Raw genomic sequence first — 23,600 nt, 5'->3', positions numbered from 1 at the left:
TTTGGGCACCCTGCATGGTCAGTACTTAGTAACACCCCCTTTGGCAAGTATCACAGCTTGTAAACGCTTTCTGTAGCCAGCTAAGAGTCTTTCAATTCCTGTTTGGGGGATTTTCGCCCATTCTTTCTTGCAAAAGGCTTCTAGTTCTGTGAGATTCTCGAGCTGTCTTGCATGCACTGCTCTTTTGAGATCTATCCACAGATTTTCGATTATGTTTAGGTCAGGGGACTGGGAGGGCCATGGCAAAACCCCCAGCTTGAGCCTCGAGGCAGTCCATTGTGGATTTTTAGGTGTGTTTAGGATCATTATCCTGTTGAAGAAGCCATCCTTTTTTCATCTTCGGATGATTGATTTATTTTTCTTTCTTTCTATCTATCTATCTATCTATTTATTTATTTAATGGGCGGTGTGATGTTTGCTTCCAGAATTTGCTGGTATTTAATTGAATTCACTCTTTCCTCTACCAGTGAAATGTTCCCTGTGCCACTTGCTGCAACACAAGCCCAAAGCATGATCAATCCACCCCTGTGCTTAACAGTTGGAGAGGTGTTCTTTTCATGAAATTCTGCACCCTTTTTCCTCCAAACCTACCTTTACTCATTGCGGCCAAAAAGTTCTATTTTAAACTTCATCGGTCCACAGAACTTGTTTCCAAAATGCAGCAGGCTTTTTTTAGATGTTCCTTTGCAAACTTCTGACGCTGAATATTGTGGTGAGGACATAGGAAAGGTTTTCTTCTAATGACTCTTCCATGAAGGTCATATTTGTGCAGGTGTCACTGCACAGTAGAATAGTGCACCACCACTCCAGAGTCTGCTAAATCTTCTTGAAGGTCTTTTGCAGTCAAACGGGGGTTTTGATTTGCCTCAACTTGACCTCCACTGTTCCTGTTAACTGCCATTTCTTAATTACATTATGAACTGAGTAAATGGCTACCTGAAAACGCTTTGCTATCTTCTTATAGCCTTCTCCTGCTTTGCGGGCATTATTTACTTTAATTTTCAGAGTGCTAGGCAGCTGCTTAGAGGAGCCCATGGCTGCTGATTGTTGGGACAAGGTTTGAGGGGTCAGGGTATTTATAAAGCTTTGAAATTTGCATCACCTAGCCTTTCCTAATGATGACTGTGAACAAGCCATAGCCCTAACAAGCTAATTAACGTCTGAGATCTTGGTAAAAGTTATCTGAGAGCTCAAATCTCATGGGGTGCCCAAACTTTTGCATGGCGCTCCTTTCCTTTTTTTCACTCTAAAATTGCACAAAACAAAAATAATACACTAATCTTGCTTAAAATGTTGATAAGAATGTTTCATCTTTAACTTCATGACTTTTGGAGATCAGTTCATCTTCTACTCACTTAACTATTTACAATAACAGAAATTTTGACCGGGGGGCCCAAACTTCTGCATGCCACTGTAAATAGGGGTTTCTTGAAAACTGGAATCATTTATAACTAACAAGAACTAGGAAAACAACATTACAAGCAAATATAAAAAAAATCTTTCCTTCTGAATTCACCACAAAGTGATAACCTCCTGATTAACTGAGACATTGCAATCAGAGGTACCAATTAGCAGACATTTATTTGACAGATCACTTCTGATGCCACAGTCTACAAAAAAAGGACTTCCCAAATTCAGAAGAATCCTAGAAAAGACTTGCAGATGGATAGAACCCTTTGCTGTTGCATATTGACAATTTGCTCAGTGCATTGCATTATTTCATATCACTTTGGATTTATTTAAGACATCTCTCTTCCAATATGACCTCACTTAATATCACTCAGGATTTTTTATTCTAATCAGGGAACTACATAAAAATATCAATTAATGCAAGTCAGGAGACTGGCCCTATTTCACCAGTCCAGAAAACCTGCCTGTAACTTCACAAAGCATCATACTTGGATTATAAACCCTTCAGTTAGGAATGAGTCAAAGCACAGTTGTGTTGAGAAACTTCTTTACGAAGCCCCTTTTGGACTATCAACTACCCATTTGATAATTCCCACTTTCAAAAAATTATCATACCCAAGAGAAGGCAAACAGGAATGCATTTTAAATCAGTAAGCAAGCTCAGAGTAGAATCAAAAGCTAACTAAAAAATTGGACAACAAAAATGGGGCAGACAAGACAAGGTACGGCGAGATGGGACAATTATCAATTATTAAAAAATAAATGATGCCTTTTTGTACAAAAAAGTTACTACAGCACTGATACTTATTATCATTTTGATAGTTATATTTGAAGTTCTTTCAAGATTGAGAAAATAGTGACTGGCCTGTTCACAAAGTCTAAAATACTCCTGAATTTATGACTATTTAAAGCTATTTGGAGTTTGGCCAAACTGTGATGGGAAAATGTACTAGTCAAATCTATTCCTGCAGGCACTAAGTAAAACAGCAGGTTCAGTCAGAATTCAAAAAGGAAATGTGCTTCCATTAGTTTATTTTTGGAAAAGCAACAAATACATTCACAAAATCATACAGCCTGCAAAAGAATGGCTGAATAATAATTGGATTAGGATGGTTGACTTTTGAATGGAATGCTAATCCTGAGATTTGCAATAGCACTACAGAGTTTTAGTAAGCTTCAAATAACCTTGCATTACAACACAGGTGTAACTTTTCGCATAACATTATTTTCTTAATATAATCATTTATTACAGTAATTAAATGTTCCATAAAAACTTTCATCCTATTTCCTAAATTACACAGCACAAATACACTTTAGATATATGACAACATTTCAGAACAGGTACACAAGTACAATTACACACCACAAATATTAGGTTCACAACAGTGTAGCTTAGTGTTATGGAAAATCAAAGGTTTATTTCATACATACCAGAACTTTTACCCCCTCAGTTGTCGACTTCATAAATCATATTAAAATGTTTATTGAACACTTTAGCTGCCATACCAAAGATCATAATTATAAAAACAATGTCAACATATAACATTTTTCATTTATTCTTGAAAATAAAAACATTTTAAAATAGTCAAAAGCTAGTCTCAAACATGATAAGATCATTGGTATTTCAGCTGAGCGTAAAACAAGTCTACTCAAGTGGTATGAGAAAAAACCATAGCAGCTTACACTGAACATGACTGCATCTGTATATTGCTGGTATAGTCCATAATCATGGATATATTAAAACATAAAAGCAGAATAGGTTTAACTTGGCATGTTACTGAAAAGGTTTTAACTTTACAGTTTCTAATACATTCTGTGCACTGATTTGAAGGCAACAACTTCCTTGATATCTATGGCACATCCGCGGTATATTTTGGGAAATCTGTAAACCTCTCAAAATACAAACTAAAAATTTTGATCACAGCAAGATGTGCTGGTGATTTTGGGGTAAATCAATTATCTGCTGCCTCATCTAATGGACAAGAGCATGGGGCTTTTGTACCAGCTGTGCTTGTCTTGCAGAAATATACATAACTGTTATATAATAAAACAAGATCAATTTAATCTAAATTGTAATTCAGCAGAGAAAAACAACAGATGCAGCAGCTGTACAAATACAAAAATCAGTACTGCCACAGCTAAACAATCATTTTACATTGTACATGCTCAAAGTAAGAAGCTGATCTTGAATCTCTATTAACATGGAGGACTTGAGGTTCTGTAAAGTCAAAGATGGTCACCAGGTGTTGGAACTACTCTAGTTGACAGTTAATTAAAAGGTTTCTGCAAGGAAGATATATTTTACACAATAGTTACACCTAAATATTTCCTGCATTTGTGTCATATGTTTTGAAACTACCTGGTCAGAGGTAGTTTTAGGACAGACATTTTAATATGATTTTTTTTAAAAATTCTTGATAGGAATAATGGTAAAAATTCAGCATTCCCCATTCATAACAGATCACAGTAGCTGCCAAGAATAAAGGCACTGGCTGGGGCTCAACTATTTCACTGAATAAGGAAGAAAAACAATACATGGATAAAATGAAGAGACATTTAGATCATTGCTGGGTTTATACACAAAATTTTGTTTTACTAACATATGTGGGAACAGGAATAAAAAGGGATGGCTCCTGAATGTTATGAAATTATTACGTTTTACACTGATTTTTCACTCTATAGCTGGGCAAGGTGCATTAGTTATTCCCTTGACAGAAAGCTTTATTTTAGGATGACCAATTCTGAGACATTGTGGGCTTCCCTCTTCTAGCACAACTGTGTAAACAAGATATGAAAAATGGAACAAGATCCATATAGTTAATCTTTGATCATTTAAGGAAAAGACTGTAAGTTAATTATACAATAAATGAGTCGCTAGTCACTGAAGTAAATCTCTAGCAACCAAATGAGAAAATTGTTCTGATTCAAAGTAGTACTCACTGGGTTTCAGTTTTTAAAAGTGCTGGTCTACTAAGTGGCACGACTTTACAGAGGTCCTAATGTGAATGAGTCCATTTCTTAGTAATCTGCTCATAGAGTTTGCTGGAGCAACCTCATCTACCATTATCATTTCCTGATAGAAGCTTAAAGGACAATACAACATGAACAGAAAAGTGGGGCGGGGGTGGAACAAGGAAGAAGGAGGAAGAGGGAGAGATGTGGGTGGACAGAAAAGTAATGAGAAGAGTAGTTTGGTTAGTCATACCTACAAACCTCAAACCAAACCTTTGAACAGGACTTTAAGAAAAAGAGATGAAGCAAGATGTTGACAGATTGGAAGAGGGATAGAAAAAGAGAAACTAATATACAAAAATAAAAAGGCACAAGAAAGAACAGCCAGAGAGACGTAATAGATTAAAAGGTGTCACAGAAGGAAGTAGATCATCTGAAAAAACAAACCAAGTGACAAAAAAGAATTGCAAGAATATTGGATAGACAGTCATTTGCCTTTTGGGGTTATCAGTCAGCAGATATATACAAAGGAACAGATAGGAGTGCACCAGAATAAAACCCACTACAAGCAGTAAAAATATGATCAAGACAACATCCTGTTGAGAAAAAAAAAGTTGGTTTGAATTTCTGACAGACCCAAAAACAAATGCAAAATCAGGCAAAATAGTTCCCAATTTTTGGTTAAACCTTAATTTAAAAAACCAATATTTTGCACATACACAATTGAAAAGTAATTACAAGGATCAATGGAAAATCAATTTAAAAACATTAAAGGTTAGCAATTTATCTTTTGTTATTTCTGAATTTGAAAAAAATATAGAATTTACAGATTTCATGCTAACCAGAAATTATGTGAAACACAAGTACAGAAGTCATAGAAAACCATAAGCCAAGACTGGTTTTGCCTCTGTCAATCTACATATCAGACTGAAAATATAGTACCTTTGTTAGTTGGATACATAAAAATTAAACATTTTATGCTACTATTTAACTATTTGAGTCCCCATAATCTTAGGAAGGTCTGCAGGTTATTGGATGACAGCCACATATATTCCACCAGGGTAAACTGTAAATATCCCATGATAAATCCACAAAGAACATCCGTCACATTGTGTCTTCCTAACATCACTCTTGAGAGTCCCACAATGCACACCCACAGCACGACCAAAATGCGAAGTGGAACAGCTAAAACCAAGTGATTAAGGAAAAATCGACCTCCCATTGCTGCTCTTGTTGCATGTCCTGATGGGAAGGAGTACCTGTCCACAGAAAATGTAGCAAACATATCCATCCTGTTGTGTGTGGGGCGTCGCCTGCGGACCAATGACTTGACAATTCCAACCAAGACCAGGTCTAAGATTAGAGCTAAACAAGGAAACAAACTATTATTACTATTGTATGCAGGAATACCACAAAGTGTGCAAATAAAGCATTCCTAAAGCAACAAAACCACCTTGAACTAGTGAATCGATTTGAGACAGAAGCAGATTAGGACAACTGACCAAGATTTGGTTGAAAAAGTGTGTTTTGATGAGCATCATAAAAGATGAAAGGCAGAGAGATAAAGTTTTAGAGAGGATATTATAGAACGTGGGTCCAAGGGAGAAGAAAGGCTGCACATTGCTATCGAAATAATTAGGTCTGGGCGAAGAGTCTAATGAGGCACTGCAGAGAATAGGTTTGAAAAGCTGCAAGAAATACTGTGGTGCTAGAAAGTTTGTGAGCCCTGTAGAATTTTCTCTATTTCTGCATAAATATGACCTAAAATGTGATCAGACTTTGCGCAAGTCCCAAAACTAAATAAGGAGAACCCAATTAAATAACACAAAAAGATTATACTTGTTATTGAGAAAAACAATCCAATATTTCACATGTTTGTTGGAAAAAGTATGTGAACCTTCTACAAAAGCTATTTGCAGTCAGGTGTTCCAATCAACGAGATGAGAACTGAGGTGTGGGTTGTAGAGGTGCCCCGTCCTATAGAAAAAACACACTCAAAGTCAGGTTACTGACAGAGGCTGCTCTTCTCAAGAAAAATCTGTTTATGTGCTTTGAACAAAAAAAACTTTCAGAGGATATCAGAAGAAGAATTGTAGAGATGCAATAAGCTGGAAAAGGCTACAAAAGCATTTCTAAAGACCTGAGTGTTCCTCAGTTTACAGCAAGAGAAACTGTCTACAGATGGAGGAAATTACTCTCCTTAGGAATGTGTATCCTGGAAAGGTCACACCAAGAGCAAAACATGCAATGCTGAAGGAGGTGAAAAAGAACCCAAAAGTAACAGCAAAAGACCTGCCGAAATCTCTAGAACTTGCAAAAGTCTCTGTTTATGTGTTCATTATATATTAAAAAAACAATGAACAGGAACGGTGTTCATGGAAGGATGCCATGGAGGAAACCACTGCTCTCCAAAAAATAAAACATTGCTGCATGTCTCAAGTTTGCAAAAGACCACCTGGATATTGTACAACACTTCTGGGACAATGTTCTGTGAACAGATGAGACAGAAGTTGAACTTTTTGGCAGAAATGCACATTGTTTTGTTTGGAGGAGAAAAGGCACTGCACACCAACACCTCATCCCAACTGTGAAGCACAGTGGGAGGAGTGTCATGGTTTGGAGCTGCTTTGCTGCTTCACAGCCCGGGCAGCTTGCAATCGTTGGGAGCTGCTTTGCTGCTTCACAGCCCGGGCAGCTTGCAATCGTTGAGGGAACAATGAATTCAAATCGTATCAGGACATCTTATAGGAGGATGCCAGGGTAGCAGTCCTTCACCTGAAGCTTAATAGATGTTGAATAAATCAACAAGACAATGATCATCAGAAAGACAAGAGTAAATTAACAACAGAATGGCTTTAAAAGAAGAAAAATCGTGTTTTGGAAAGGGTGAATCAAAGTGCTGACGTTAATCCTGTAAAAATGTTGTGGAAAGACCTGAAGCAAGCAGTTTATGCAAGGAAGCCCAGCAATATCCCTGAGTTGAAAGAGTTTTCTAAGGAGGAATGGTTTAAAATTCCTCCCAGCTGATTTACAGGACTGATCAACAGTTATATATGTATTACTGGATCATTTTTCTCAATAAATAAATGAACAAGTATAATGTTTTAGTGTTACTTATTTGACTGGGTTCTCCTCTAGTTGACACGTGAAGATATGATCACATTTTAGGTCCTATTTATGCAGAAATAGAGAGAATTCTACAGGGTTCATAAACTTCCTAGCACCACTGTGGCTGAAGATAGGTGTTGACATGGTCAGTAGTGAAGCCATGAAGAATCTTGCAAATGAAGCATGAGCATTTTAACATTGAAAACTGCAAGAGTAGAAATCACTGAAGACCAATAAGCACAGGCATTGCCAGTAGGAACTTGAACAAGCTAATTATACAGGGAAAAGAAATGAGATGCCAAGAGCTGATTGGAATACCTAAGCCTAGAGGTAAAACAGGGATTCAGGTTTCAGCAGAAGATAAACTGAGGAAGGTTGATGGTAAGTAAGTGTGTTATGAGACCCTAGAATGGTCCACAGGAGTGTCGATGAGCCAAAATTGGAAGTACGAGCATGAATGATGTTCTGTCTTCTAATAATTTTACTGAAGAGCAGAATTTTACTGAAGAGCAGCATTTATTATGTAAATTATAAATTTGAAGGGAACAAAAAAAGATCTTCAGAGGATGAAAAGAGAAATAAAAACACAGGAAGCTAAACATAAGTATCCCCAGCTACACTATAATACAAGAATTGCACCAAGCAAAAGGAAGCATATAACAAAAGAGGAAAGTTGAACAAGGATGAAATAGTTAAATATACCAAGGATGGACTGATTACCACAGCCAAAATTGCAGACTGATTTTAAAAAGGTGATTTTTGGATAGGTTCAGTAAGACGACTGGAAGGATTTAGGAAGCAACATCCTTATTCATTGAAAGAGAAAGGGGACCATGAGAGAGGCAATAACTTACAAGGACAGTGAAGACTGCATGTTTTTATTGTGAAAGGAGAATTAATTGTAGAAAATTTGAAATCTGATTGGTGGGTATGGGGAGGGCATGTAGAATGGAAGGCAGTATCTAAGAAAGCAAGCCATTTAACAGTATCAGTAATGTTAGACACAACAGGAGAAGTTGGGGTCAATAGTCATCAGAATAGAATTAAGTAGAAAAAGGAACAATTTGAGTTTGGGGGAGAATGTGCTGGGCAGGATAGATAAATGTAAGAGAGATAAATGCAATCTTAGTTCTAGGGCAGCAGAGAAAATTTGGAGAGGTTTGAGCCATTGGGTAAAGCAAAATGAGGGAAATGGCAACTGGCATCTCAACAGATAATCTAATGAAAAACTACCTATTGGCTCTTTATATCTATTGGAGAATGGAGAGGATATTTTGCTGGTATGTGATGGAAAGAATTGTGTTTTATCATTACATTTCCAGTAATTCTGGTTAATTATCAATTAATAATTGAAATAATAATCCTTAATGCATTGCAGTCAAATTTGCTGATGTTTGATGAGACTAACATTCTGCCAATGATGTGCATGGCCACTTGAACTCAAAAGAGCTGATGAAGAGTCTAATACAGAGGATGATGAAGATTAACATCATTCAGATGGCATCAAAAGTATTAGAGGGGCAATGATTCAGCAAATCAGTGTCTGCATGATGAATAATTGGCAGACACAGAAATAGTTGGGAACTCAATAAAATCAATGGTGAGATAATCGAAATAATTGAGATCTTCCAGGGTGAATATGTGGTATTTGGAGGATTAAGGGATGTGAGGAAGAAGAACAAGAAACCATTTCCCTTTTTGGTATCAGATACGTATCAGATGGTATCAGAGGAAAATGAAAAATAAAAGTACAAATCTCAAGTCTTGAGCAGTAGCTAAAATATGGGGAAGGCTAAATTATACAGTTGTACTTAGATGCTAGTTATAATTAAACCACATCTTTAGGTACTTAAAGAAGAAAGGAAAATTAGATTTAAAAATCATAATTCTTAAGGTGGATATAGACTGCTGATTCCAACAAATTGAGGTCAAGGTGCTGAGATAAATGAAAGCTGCTAATCAAAAGGTTACAATAATAAAACCAAGTTAGTGCAACTTAAAAAGTCAAGTCATTCAAGTGGTACAAATGTGATAGTTTCCTATTGATTTATAATCATTTAATAATCATGAATCCAGATTAGATCATGCAAATTATTGATACAAATTTTGCAGCTAATAAATCAAATGCTACTAGTGTAATGATGGTAAATTACATCAACTAGAGTGGTAAGATAGCGAGTCACACTCTGATTGTGAAACAAGGTATTCAAAGGCAGAGCTGACCAGAGTAAGAACATAACAAATAGGAGCAGGAGCAGGCTATTTGGCCCATCTAGCTGTTCTGTCATTCAATAAAATCATGGCTGATCTAGCCATGGACTTGTATCCACCTACCTGCCTTTTCTCCATAACCCTTAATTCCCCTACTAAGCAAAAATCTATTCAACCTTGTCTTAAATATATTTATTGAGGTAGCTTCCACTGCTTCATTGGGCAGAGAATTCCACAGATTCACCACTCTCTGGAAAAAGCAGTTCCTCCTCATCTCCATCTTAAATCTACTCCCCCCCAAATCTTGAGGCTATGTCCCCAGCTCTAGTCTCACCAACCAGTGGAAACAACTTTTCTGGCTCTATCTTATCTATCCCTTTCATAATTTTATGTTTCTATAAGATCTCCTCTCATTCTGAATTCCAGTGAGTACAGTGCCGTCAACTTAATGTCTCCTCATAGTCTAACCCCCTCATCTCTGAATCAACCTGGTGAACCTCCTCTGCACTGCCTCCAAGGCCAGTATATCCTTCCTCAAGTAAGACTAGAACTGCACACAGTACTCAAGGGGCGGCTACACCAGTACCCTGTACAGTTGCAGCATAACCTCTCTGCTGTTAAATTCAATCCCTCTAGCAACGAAGATCAACATTCCATTTGCCTTCTTGATAACCTGCTGCACCTGCAAACCAACTTTTGCGATTCATGCACAAGCACTACCAAGTCCCTCTGCACAGCAGCATGCTGCAATTTTAACCATTTAAATAATAATCTGCTCTTTTATTTTCCCTTCCAAAGTGGATGACCTCACATTTACCAACATTGTACTCCATCTGCCAGATCCTTTCCCACTCAGTTAAACTATCTACATCTCTCTGCAGACTCTCCATATCTTCTGCACAATTTGCTTTTCCACTTAATTTAGTATCATCAGCAAACTCAGATACACTACACTCAGTCCCCTCTTCCAGATGATTAATGTATATTGTAAACAGTTGCGGGCCCAGCACTGATCCTGCGGCACACCACTCACCACTGAGTGCCAACCAGAGTAACACTCATGTGTCCCAACTCTCTACTTTCTATTAGTTAACCAATCCTCTATCCATGCCATTACATCACCCTCAAATCTATGCATCCTTATCTTGTGATGTCTTTTATGTGGCACCTTATCGAATGCCTTCTGGAAATCCAAGCAAATAATGTCCATCTGTTCCCCTCTATCCACTGTGCTCGCTAATTCTCAAAGAATTCCAGTAAGTTTGTTAAACAGAACCTGCCTTTTCTGAATCCATGTTGTGTCTGCCTGATGGATCCATTTCTTTTTAGATGCCTCGCTATTTCATCTTTAATGATAGCTTTAAGCATCTTCCCAATTACAGATGTTAAACTAACTGGCCTATAGTAACATGCCTTTTGCCTACATCCTTTTTGAACAGCAGTGTGACATTCGCCGTCTTCCAATCTGATGGGACCTGCCCAAAGTCCACAGAATTGTGGTAAATCATCACCAGAGCCTCCACTATAACTTCTGCTTTTTCTTTCAGTACCCTGGGATGCATTCTATCAGGCCCAGGAAACTTACCTACCTTCAGGCCCACAAGTTTGCTCAGCACTATCTCTTTAGTGGTAGCTACTGTATTGAGGTCCTCACCTTCCATCGCATCCATAACATCTCTCTTTGGCATGCTAGATGTGTTCTCCACCATGAGGACTGACACAAAATAGTCATTCAAAGCCTTGGCCATTTCCTCATTACCCAATATTAATTCCCCCTTCTTGTCTTCCAAGGGACTTACATTCACTTTAGCCATCTTTTTCTGCATTATATAATTATAAAAACTTTTACTCTCCATTTTATATTTTGTGCTAATTTATTTTCATAACCTAGCTTCCCTTTCTTTATTGCTCGCTTAGTGGTACTTAGTTGCTTTTTAAAGTTTACCCAATCTTCCAGTTTCCTACTACTCTTGGTGACTTTGTATACACGAGCTTTTAGTTTGATACCTTCTTTTATTTTCTTAGTTATCCAAGTCTGATTCACCCCACCCTTGCTTTTAACTGGAATATACTTTTGTTGAGCACAGTGAAAAATCCCTTTGCAAGTCTTCCACTGTTCCTCAACTGTCCCACCATATAGCCTGTGTTCCCAGTCTACACTAGCCAAATCCTCCCTCATCCCATTGTAGTCTCCATTGTTTAGGCATAATTCAGTGGTTTTAGATCGAACTATTGCACCTTCTATTTGCTTGAATGGATCTGCAACTTTGAGGGTAAATTTCAACCACTGTAGCAAAAGAAGCTCACATTAGCAGATGATAATATTGATAATGAATAAAGCAAACGCAATTGATCAAGGAAGTAGCCAGCTCTTCACTGCAAGACCATCCAACACAACCCAGTGTTGCTGTAAAATCCAGTGGAGATGTCATGACATGAAATGGATCAGTATCATTTAACCACCATTGTTTCTTTACTATTCTAACTGCTCAGTGAATTCCTAAACTCTAACTATAGTAAGAAAACTGGAATCATTTTACAAGCAATTTTGATTAGGATTTGATTCCATTTGTGAGAAAGGTCATTAGTAATTCAGTCACCACTTCACTTCCCTCTATAGATGGTGCTAGTCTCCTGCACATTCTTAAGGAGATGCACATGTGAAATTATTCCTCAAGCACAGACAACACCCTCCCCTCAACCCATTCTATGAATGTGCAAAACCAGAATTCTCAATCCCCATTCATTTTAAATAAAACTATTTTAGAACCCATTCATAGCAGGAATGTCTTCTGCAAAGGGATGAAGGCTTAATATATTGATAGGCAAGGAACTCTGGTAATCTATCAATATGAAGTCTTCACTCTGAGAGTGGTAAAGCCATAATTAATAGTACAAGCTGCGCACAAAATTTGCTTTTTATAAATTTTTAAAATCACGTTTAGGATGAGTCCGTACCATCAAAAGCATTCTGAAAACATGAAAGTATGGACCAAATCATTTATGAAGTGTTGGCACAGTTGTAAGAAAATAATGTATTAAACTCATTTCATGCATTAGGGCTACAAGAATGTAACTTCATTTATTATTTGAAGAGCTACTCAAACCTACATTTCTCTTGTAAGGTTGAAAAGGAATGGATGTCATATTTTACGTACATACCAGCTGATCAGCTGCTGCAATGCCCATGTTAAACTGGGGAAAAATGTATGGAGCATAGAGTTAGTGTTAAATTTACATGACTATCATTTCTTATTCTTGCTTATTGTAATATGTAACTGCATAGCAATGTTCTGTGATTAAAGAATCAGAACAATGAAGTGGCTGTTGGAGGTGATACAATTGGTAAATTGGTTTATTATTGTCATATGCACTGAAATACAGTGGAAGTATTTGTCTTTTGCATACCGTCCATACAGATCAATTCATTAGATAGATAGATAGATAGATACTTTATTCATCCCCATGGGGAAATTCAACTTTTTTCCAATGTCCCATACACTTGTTGTAGCAAAACTAATTACATACAATACTTAACTCAGTAAAAAATATGATATGCATCTAAATCACTATCTCAAAAAGCATTAATAATAGCTTTTAAAAAGTTCTTAAGTCCTTCTCTCCTCCTATACTCCTCCTCCTGTCCATTCCTGACACACCCCACTATGGCCGTGTCATCAGCGAACTTCTGCACATGGCAGGACTCCGAGTTATATTGGAAGTCTGATGTGTACAGGGTGAACAGGACCGGAGAGAGTACGGTTCCCTGCGGCGCCCCTGTGCTGCTGACCACCGTGTCAGACCTACAGTCTCCCAACCGCACATACTGAGGTCTATCTGTCAAGTAGTCCACTATCCAATCCACCATGTGAGAGTCTACTCCCATCTCCGTTAGTTTGTGCCTTAAGATCTTGGGCTGGATGGTGTTAAAGGCACTAGAGAAGTCAAGGAATGTAATCCTCACAGCACAACTGACCCCCTCTAGGTGAGAGAGTGATTTGTGCAGCAAATACGTGATAGCATCCTCCACTCCCACCTTCTCCTTATACGCAAACTGAAGAGGATCCTGGGCGTGCCTGGTTTGTGGCCTCAGATTCTGTATTATCAGCCGCTCCATGGTCTTCATCACGTGCGACGTCAAGGCAACAGGTCTGAAGTCATTCAACTCCTTTGGTTGTGGTTTCTTCGGTACCGGGACAATACAGGATGTTTTCCACTGTCTGGGTACTCTTCTCTGCTCCAGGCTCATGTTACCATTACAATGGTGCATTGTGGTATTACAAGGCAAAACAATGGCAGAACACAGAATTAAGTGTTACAGTACAGAGAAAGTGCAATGCAGGTAGACATTAAGTTGCAAGGTTACATGAGGTGGATAAGGTCAAGAGTCAAGCTTATTGTACTAGGGAACCACTCAATAGTCTTATAACAGTGAGATAGAAGCTGTCCTTGAGCCTGGTGGCATGTGCTTTCAGGCTTTTCTATCTTCTGCCTGATGGGAAGAAGGAAAAGAGAAAATGTCTGGGACAGTGTGAAACAACTGTGCTTCTCCTAAATATATAATATTCAAGAATTCTGTCTTAGAATCTTTATCAGAAAATGCAAAATAATATATTTAATTTGATATTAGAAAACTTCCACAAAAAAGAAACAAAGCTGGGATGAGAAGGAGAGAGAGACCATCAGACAGAGAGGAAAATGACACAGAAAAATATTTACAGTCTCCATCAATAATTAAACATTCAAGTCCAATATATTAATTGCTTGAATTCATTTCAGGAAAAAAGTGTTCAGAAAGGTAGTCAATTCACGCTAGAATTGATCAATCCAAACTAGAGCCAGAAATTTACAAGGATCTGTCAATATGCCGACTTCTCTCACAATTAACTTTCAAATGATCTGATCACATCTTTCTCTATAATTTCAGGTTTTGGAACTTGCATTCACTTTCTGTTAATGAATGATGAAGCAACACAAAAGCAATGGATCTGTGTCTGTCTGATGAAGGGAAGCCAAATGCAAAATTATTTTATCTTGGGTCAGAACATCCACAGAAATTCTGTTTACCACAAACTGCCCGAAAGTAGAGTATGAAGAAGCTGAATACCTGAAACTTGTCATTAAAGTGATGCCGACTTAGTATGCTGGCATTCTTTCACTTCCCATCTGCCACAAGCATAACAAACCTGTTTCTCTTCACTCAGCCTTTTTCGGGCAGTTAGTCAGGAGGAAACTCATTTTTATGGATGGAAGATGCAAGAACAGGAACTGTCCTTGGGTAGGGAAAATCAGTCTACAGAAATCAAACTAAATTCCTACATTTAAAAGTGACAGTCCCGCATTTGTTTGGCCAAGAATGAATAAATATCAGCTAAGCCAATTTTCAAATTTTAAACACAAAATGCCTTGGGAACATGGATTTGAAACTGCCACATGGCTAATTTGTCCTTTCAATTAATACCACATTTGTTTTAATGCATAATAATTTTATAGGTAAAAACTAATTGAGAATAAAATGCTAGGAACAGCAAAATACTTGTCACTTGTTTGAAATACTCATTGATTGGCATTAGAATGAAATGCATGGTTTACTAACAATTTGGAGCTGAACTGCTGAATCAATTACTTGTCTCAAAAGGTATAGGAAAAATGTAACCGAAAGAAAAATCACTGTAATGTGAGGAAAAATATTGGTCTTGCATGTTCAAATGCTTTTAAGTACAACAGAGCTTAGTAAGTCTTATGAGCCAGTAAAGTATACTACGTATATTTTAGCAACACACACTAAATGCTGGTGGAACGCATTAGGCCAGGCAGCATCTATAGGGAGAAGCGCTGTCGACGTTTCAGGCCGAGACCCTTCGTCAGGACTAACTGAAAGGAAAGATAGTAAGAGATTTGAAAGTAGGAGGGGGAGGGGAAAATGCAAAATGATAGGAGAAGACCGGAGGGGGTGGGGTGAAGCTAAGAGCCAGACAGGTGATTGGCAAAAGGGATACAGAGCTAGAGAAGGGAAAGGATCATGGGATAGGAGGCCTAGGGAGAAAGAAAGGGGTAGGGGAGCACCAGAGGGAGATGGAGAACAGGCAGAGTGATGGGCAGAGAGAAAGAAAAAAACCCTAAATATATCAGGGATGGGGTAAGAAGGGGAGGAGGGGCATTAACAGAAGTTAGAGAAGTCAATGTTCATGCCATCAGGTTGGAGGCTACCCAGCCGGTATATAAGCTGTTGTTCCTCCAAACTGAGTGTGGCTTCATCTTGACAGTAGAGGAGGCCATGGATAGACATATCAGAATGAGAATGGGATGTGGAATTAAAATGTGTGGCCATTGGGAGATCCTGCTTTCTCTTGCAGACAGAGCGTAGGTGTTCAGTGAAACGGTCTCCCAGTCTGCGTTGGGTCTCACCAATATATAAAAGGCCTCACCGGGAGCACTGGACGCAGTATACCACACCGGCCGACTCACAGGTGAAGTGTCACCTCACCTGGAAGGACTGTCTGGGGCCCTGAATGGTGGTGAGGGAGGAAGTGTAAGGGCAGGTGTAGCACTTGTTCCGTTTACAAGGATAAGTGCCAGGAGGGAGAACGGTGGGAAGGGATGGGGGGATGAATGGACAAGGGAGTCGCGTTGGGAGCAATCCCTGTGGAAAGCAGAAGTGGGGGGAGGGAAAGATGTGCTTGGTAGTGGGATCCCGTTGGAGGTGGCGGAAGTTACGGAGAATTATACATTGGATCCGGAGGCTGGTGGGGTGGTAGGTGAGGACAAGGGGAACCCTATCCCAAGTAGGGTGGCGGGCGGATGGGGTGAGGGCAGATGTGCGGGAAATAGGAGAGATGCGTTTGAGACCAGAGTTGATGGTGGAATAAGGGAAGCCCCTTTGTTTAAAAAAGGAAGACATCTCCTTCGTCCTGGAATGAAAAGCCTCATCCTGAGAGCAGATGCGGCGGAGATGGAGGAATTGTGACAAGGGGATAGCATTTTTGCAAGAGACAGGGTGGGAAGAGGAATAGTCCAGGTAGCTGTGAGAGTCTGTAGGCTTATAGTAGATATCAGTAGAAAGGGGAGGGAGATGTCAGAAATAGACCAGGTAAATTTGAGGGCAGGGTGGAAGTTGGAGGCAAAGTTAATGAAGTCAACGAGCTCAGCATGCGTGCAGGAGGCAGCGCCAATGCAGTCATCGATGTAGCGAAGGAAAAGAGAGGGACGGATACCCGTATAGGCTTGGAACATTCCCATTCTGATATGTCTATCCATGGCCTCCTCTACTGTCAAAATGAAGCCACACTCAGGTTGGAGAAACACCACCTTATACACCGGCTGGGTTGCCTCCAACCTGATGGCATGAATATTGACTTCTCTAACTTCCGTTAATGCCCCTCCCCTTCTTACCCATCCCTGATATATTTAGTTGTTTTTTTCCCTCTCTCCCTGCCCATCACTCTGCCTGTTCTCCATCTCCCTCTGGTGCTCCCCTCCCCCTTTCTTTCTCCCTAGGCCTCCCATCCCATGATCCTTTCCCTTCTCTAGCTCAGTATCCCTTTTGCCAATCACCTGTCTGGCTCTCAGCTTCACTCCACCCCCTCCGGTCTTCTCCTATCATTTTACATTTTCCCCTCCCCCTCCTACTTTCAAATCTGTTACTATCTTTCCTTTCAGTTAGTCCTAACAAAGGGCCTCGGCCTGAAATGTCGACAGTGTTTCTCTCTATAGATGCTGCCTGGCCTGCTGCGTTCCACCAGCATTTTGTGTGTGTTGCTTGAATTTCCAGCATCTGCTGATTTCCTCGTGTTTATGTACATTTTAGCATGCCTTTACTAAGTTCCAATATATAATCTTCTAATCTTAGGATTTAATAGAGGTATTGCTGTAACCTGAACTGTACCTTTAAGCAAAACTGCTAGATAAAGTGGGTAATTTATTCATGTAGCCAAATAACATCAATTTCCCAAAGCAGAATCTTGCTTCTCTCCTTGAAAATATATCTACTAAGTGGATGATATGAAGATAGGTGGAGGGGTAGGTAGGGCTGAGGAAGCAATGCAATTGCAGCAGGACTTGGACAAATCGGAAGAATGGGCAAAAAAGTGGCAGGTGGAATACAGTGTTGGGAAATATATGATAATTGTATTTTGGTAAAAGGAACAATAGTGTGGGTTATTATCTAAATGGGGAGAAAATTCAAACAGCAGAGGTACAAAGGAACTTAGGAGTCCTTGTGCAAGACTCCCAGAAAGTTAATTCACAAGTGAGTCTGTAGTAAAGGCAGCAAATGCAATGTTGGCATTTATTTCAAGGGGGATAGAATATAAAAGCAGGGAGATAATACTGAGCCTTTATAAGACACTTGTCAGGCCGCACTTGGAGTATTGGCAACAGTTTTGGGCCCCTTATCTCAGAAAGGATGTATTGTCATTGGAGAGAGTCCAGAGGAGGTTCATGAGGATGATTCCAGGAATTAAAGGGTTAACATATGAGGAGTATTTGGCAACTTTGGGCCTGTACTCACTGGAATTTAGAATAATGCATGGGGATCTGATTGAAACCTACCGAATGTTGAAGGACTAGATAGGGTGGATGTGGAGAGGATGTTTCCTAAGGTAGGGGTATCCAAAACTAGAGGACACAGCCTCAAATTGAGGGGTGACTTTTTAGAACAGAAGGAAAGAGGAAGTTTTTAGCTTTAGTGTGGTGAATCTGTGGAATGCTCTGCCACAGACTGCGGTGGAGGCCAAGCCCATGGGTATACTTAATGCAGAAGTTGCTAGATTCCTGATTGGTTGAGGCATCAAGGGATACGGTGAGAGGGTGCGTGTATGGGGTTGAATGACCTAATTCTGCTCCTGAGTCTAACGGTCTAAAATGTGAATAATAAACTACATACTCTTCTCCTTTCATAGGATATTAATAAACATTTTACTTTAATTTCAGACTAATAAAAACTCATAAAAGAGTTAAAAATATGCAGATCCTGAAAATCTGACTTTAAAAAAAAACTGGAAATGCTCAGCAGGTCTGGCAACATCCGTGGAAAAAGAAACTGAATTAATGCTTCAGATCAAACATTTTATCAGAACTCTTTCACAGTTTTAAAAACTAGAAAAAAAGTCTCCAATCTATAATTTGGTGGTTCTTGTTAGAAAAAGTATTCTTTTGTTGTTCCTTTTCATGCACTCCACCCAAGGACTATGATGCTAATTTCTGCTCTGTGAGTATCAATAAAACTGGCTAGCTTCTTTTCCCCAAGTGAGACAAACATATAACATCGGTTCTCAGAATTAATGGGGATCATGTTCTGGCCTCTAGAGGTGCAGTTCATTTTGTACAAACATCACTATCTATACGTAAGCTGCTTTTAAATTATTTCCTGCGTAGGTTAGACTTTATTCTATTTGAAGCGCAAGGTGGAAGACACATCTCCACCTACTCTTTATCTCCTTTGAAACTGCAGTATCTGTGAGTCTTAGCTATTTCTTAGTATTTACAAACACTTAGTAGAGATATTTTGAAGAAAGTATGTTTATCGTTGTGCCATGAGTTTACTCTCATTCACCCTGCATGGTTATGAAGTGTTGTGTACGTGTACTATCTTCGTTAACACTGGAAAATAATCAACAGTATTAGTATATTCAGGCACTTGATGGTTCTGTATTGAATTTAATACGTGTTTTACTTAACTGTGCAGTTTCACAGAAAAGAGATCTCTTTAAAAACACTAAGGAAAGCTTCCACCTCAGGCGATTTTTCAAAAGTTGCTTAGCTCACTGCATAACTGTGTACATTAGCACAGTGAAGGCAATAGAGTGAATAGAAAGCTCATTTTCAAAGGCATCACCCACGGACTGGAGACTTGTCTGAATGCTGTAGATGATAACTTCAGCTTCCAAGCAACATCAATCATCAAGACCTGGAAGTCAGGTCAGAACGTGGCTCATCTAAAGCATTTATAACGCTCAAACAAAACCACAATGAGCACAAGCTCTCCAAAGGTGAAGTTACAAGAAAGAAAGCAGCTTATGCTTAGCGTGAAGTTGAGATGAAAATAGAGAAAATACATATAGATATGGAGAAAGCACATATAGACATGGAGAGAGCAAGTGTGCTCAAGGTAGATCATGAAGCCAAGGCTTCCTCAGCAGAGGCAAAAGTGAGTGAAATAGCAACAGACTTAGATAGTTGTGAATCTATAACTGAATCTACTCATATTGCCATCACAAAAGCCAATTCATCTTACTAAAGAATGTGTCCAACTATTAAAAAAAAAGTGCTCCAGCTCTACAAGAAGAAGCTGTCCTCACCACTCAACCAGCCTGTCTTTCACAGACAAAGTACTGACAGTCAAGGTCTATAGCAGCAAAGACCAACAACACCCCCTTCCTTAGTTCAAACACAGCAAACACCTTTGTCAAAAGTTGCTATTGATGCCAAACTCATCTGCACAGACATGGGCAGACTGAACTTCCACCTATTCCAGGAAACACATTTTGTGCACCAGTCTCCACAATGCTCTCATTCAGGAGCTGCAGGTGCATTAGATTTGGCTTGGTACCTGGCTCGTCGAGACCTAGCCGTAGCAGGGCTGAAAGTGTTCAATAACAAGTTATCTGTAGTGAAAGTCAAGATTTTGCAATGCCATGGAAGGACTAGGTCTCAAACCTAGTGAAGAGCTAGGCCAACGGTGATGACACGGCCATAGTGGGGTGTGTCAGGAATGGACAGGAGGAGGAGTATAGGAAACTGATACAGGACTTTGTGATATGGTGCAACTCAAACTACCTGCGTCTCAATATCACCAAGACCAAGGAGATGGTGGTGGACTTTAGGAGATCTAGGCCTCATATGGAGCCAGTGATCATTAATGGAGAATGTGTGGAGCAGGTTAAGACCTACAAGTATCTGGGAGTACAGTTAGACGAGAAGCTAGACTGGACTGCCAACACAGATGCCTTGTGCAGGAAGGCACAGAGTCGACTGTACTTCCTAAGAAGGTTGGCGTCATCCAATGTCTGTAGTGAGATGCTGAAGATGTTCTATAGGTCAGTTGTGGAGAGTGCCCTCTTCTTTGTGGTGGCGTGTTGGGGAGGAAGCATTAAGAAGAGGGACGCCTCACGTCTTAATAAGCTGGTAAGGAAGGCGGGCTCTGTCGTGGGCAAAGTACTGGAGAGTTTAACATCGGTAGCTGAGCGAAGGGCGCTGAGTAGGCTACGGTCAATTATGGATAACTCTGAACATCCTCTACATAGCACCATCCAGAGACAGAGAAGCAGTTTCAGCGACAGGTTACTATCGATGCAATGCTCCTCAGATAGGATGAAGAGGTCAATACTCCCCAATGCCATTAGGCTTTACAATTCTACCGCCAGGACTTAAGAACTTTTTAAAAGCTATTATTAATGCTTTTTGAGATAGTGATTTAGATGTATATCATATTTTTTACCGAGTTAAGTATTGTATGTAATTAGTTTTGCTACAACAAGTGTATGGGACATTGGAAAAAAGTTGAATTTCCCCATGGGGATGAATAAAGTACCTATCTATCTATCTATCAAAGTAGCAATATTGAACACCCCTTCCCTCTCCCGTGCCTTCCTCTCCCCCCCCCCCCCCCAGGGGTAGTGGGGCTTTCTAAAGGAGTGATAAAGGGGACAGTTTGGGGCGCTCAGTAGTAAGGGAGAGCAGCTGAGGGAGAGGAATTATAATTTAAGAAATGAATTATTATACACATTTGATCCTCAGTGCCTCATAATTGATTACAATGATCACATAATCACCTCATCTCTTGCTAAGTCACTGTTCTCTTCGAGTAATACTTGAGCATGCACTGTGATCCCAGAAGCAATTTCAGTCTGCACACTGAGAAATGGCCCGGGACCTTTGCAGGCTGGAGAAGAAGAGCACACTCCAGTTGTCGCTGCATGCTCGGGCTGGCAAGGAGCTAAAGGACATCCTCTTGGTTCAGCACTACTTTAAAGTGCGTTAAGTTCTTTGAGAATTTAATTACGTAGCCCCTTGATAAGTACAATTGTAACTTTGCTTTAAATCTGATACCAATAGTGTTTTGCAATGAACCTGGTGAGAACTCCAGTGTTAAATGGAGAAGCAATTGTTATTGCAGGGAATATGTAATGCTTTAGAATAACCTGAGGTTGTGGAAGCTCCTTTACAAATTGAAATCTGTCCTCTTACAATGCCTGACAGCTAAGACTTATGACTTTGCTCGAAGCACTTAATAATTGTTGAAAAGCAATGTGACATTTCTGTATTTAGCATATCATGAGAAATCTGGATTGAAAATCTGGATTATTTCTGAGCCTGTCCAGCACATTATTGTCATTCACTGCTGTAGTACAGTTTTAATAAAATTCTGAAATAAAAAACATGTTTGCCAACACTTCACAACAAAGCAGTGATGGTTTGCGAGCTTCATACAACATTTCATTGCTCATTACTAAAACTGGAAAGCTCCATACAACTGGAGGAGAGCTGATTCTAACAGCAGAAATGGAGGTTGTGAGTACAGTTTTGCACAAGTTACCAGATGAAATACTTAAAATGATTCCACTCAATGACAGCTCCGTTCAAAGATGAATTCAAGAAATGTTGGAGAATGTGGAAGACACATTGTGCAATGTACTTAGGACAACAGAATTTGCTCTGCAGTTGAATGAATCAGCATTGCCAGACAACAAACCTTTGCTTCTTGGTTATGGTCTCTTCCATAAAAGAAAGAAGCATGCATGGTTCAAGAGTTAAGGGGACTAAAAACATATTATGAAGGGGGCAGTCAATATTTTGGATTTATGCAGCAATATTTCAAAGGCAAGGACATTCAGCTCACCAGCAATCGTGCTTGTGCCACAGCTGGGGCACCATCAATGACAGGATGTCACTATGGGGGTTATTGATTTCTTGAAAAAAAAACTGTACCTAATATATTTACTATTCACTGTGTAATTCACAGACATCTTGCTGCAAAAAAACCCCCGTGATTGGCTGCACCAATTACTAAATACTGTTATCACAGCAGTAAACAAAATCAAGTCACATGCTCTCAATTCTAGACTATTTCAAGAGCTTTGTAATGAGAATGATGAACAGTTTGAATGTTTGCTGTTGCAAACAAAAGTTAGATGGCTCTCAGAAAGAAACTGACAGACACTTTTATGCACTTTTTGAAACTGTGTTAAAATTCTTTGAAGACTTTAATACTTCATTCAGTAATCAACTCAAGAATATTGGGCCTGACGTTGCTTATTTGTCAGAATTGTTTGCAAAGTTTAATGAAGCAATCTTCAATTGTAAAGAGGTTATATGAATCTTATCAAAATCTAATCAGTCACCTCTACATTTCTGTCCAAGTTAACTCTATTTAAGTGCAACATTGACTGCCATGACCTTTTCCAATTACTGAGCCTTTGAATTGGAAGAGAAATAAAGAATACCAGATGATGATCTTCAAGTATACTGAGTGAGCTGCATGAAGACACGCCAGAGAAATTTCAGGAACTTCCCTTGATCCAAATTCCAGATCAGGTAATAAAACCATCTCTGAACACTTGAAATGAGAGATTAACAAGATTGATGGAGGAAGAACTGATCTGGCTACTAAAGTGATTTTGAGTTGAAGCACAGGTTCAAAAAAAAGACTTTTGGTTGCAGAAAGAAATCTCTGAATCCCTGCACTGTGAAAAAAAGGTCACAATGTTCTATATTGCCTTTCCAACATCATACTTAGTGGAGCACAGTTCCCGTGCAGTCACCCAACTTCTTTCAAAGCAACGAAACAAGAAAGGTTAAAGCAATTCACATTAATAATCCAGCTACAGGTTTACAAATACTGCTTCAGAGGCTGGACAAATGCTATGGCTCTCCAGAGGCAATTGAAGAATCTCTCTTCAGTAAACTTGAACATTTTTCAA

General features: G+C 39.3%; 1 protein-coding gene across 2 annotated transcripts in view; it reads right to left on the bottom strand.

Moving 5' to 3' along the window:
• Positions 1-357: 357 nt before the first annotated feature.
• plpp6 (phospholipid phosphatase 6) overlaps positions 358-23,600 on the bottom strand; it is a 40,609-nt gene continuing 17,366 nt past the window's right edge. Inside the window, exons 2-3 of one of the 2 annotated variants that reach the window (XM_073063559.1) lie at positions 12,844-12,876; positions 5,633-5,727 (exon numbers count right to left, since the gene is read on the bottom strand). In XM_073063559.1, the coding sequence (XP_072919660.1) occupies positions 12,872-12,876 (5 nt within the window). In that variant the 3' untranslated portion in view covers positions 5,633-5,727; positions 12,844-12,871. Of the gene's footprint in view, positions 5,728-12,843; positions 12,877-23,600 lie in introns of both variants that reach the window. The other variant, XM_073063558.1, reaches the window with a different exon arrangement.

This window comes from Hemitrygon akajei, chromosome 12 (assembly GCF_048418815.1).
Source record: "Hemitrygon akajei chromosome 12, sHemAka1.3, whole genome shotgun sequence".
NCBI classification, from domain to species: Eukaryota; Metazoa; Chordata; class Chondrichthyes; order Myliobatiformes; family Dasyatidae; genus Hemitrygon; species Hemitrygon akajei.
The sequence above is the reverse complement of the archived record's forward strand: the minus strand, read 5'-3'. Positions and strand labels throughout refer to the sequence as shown.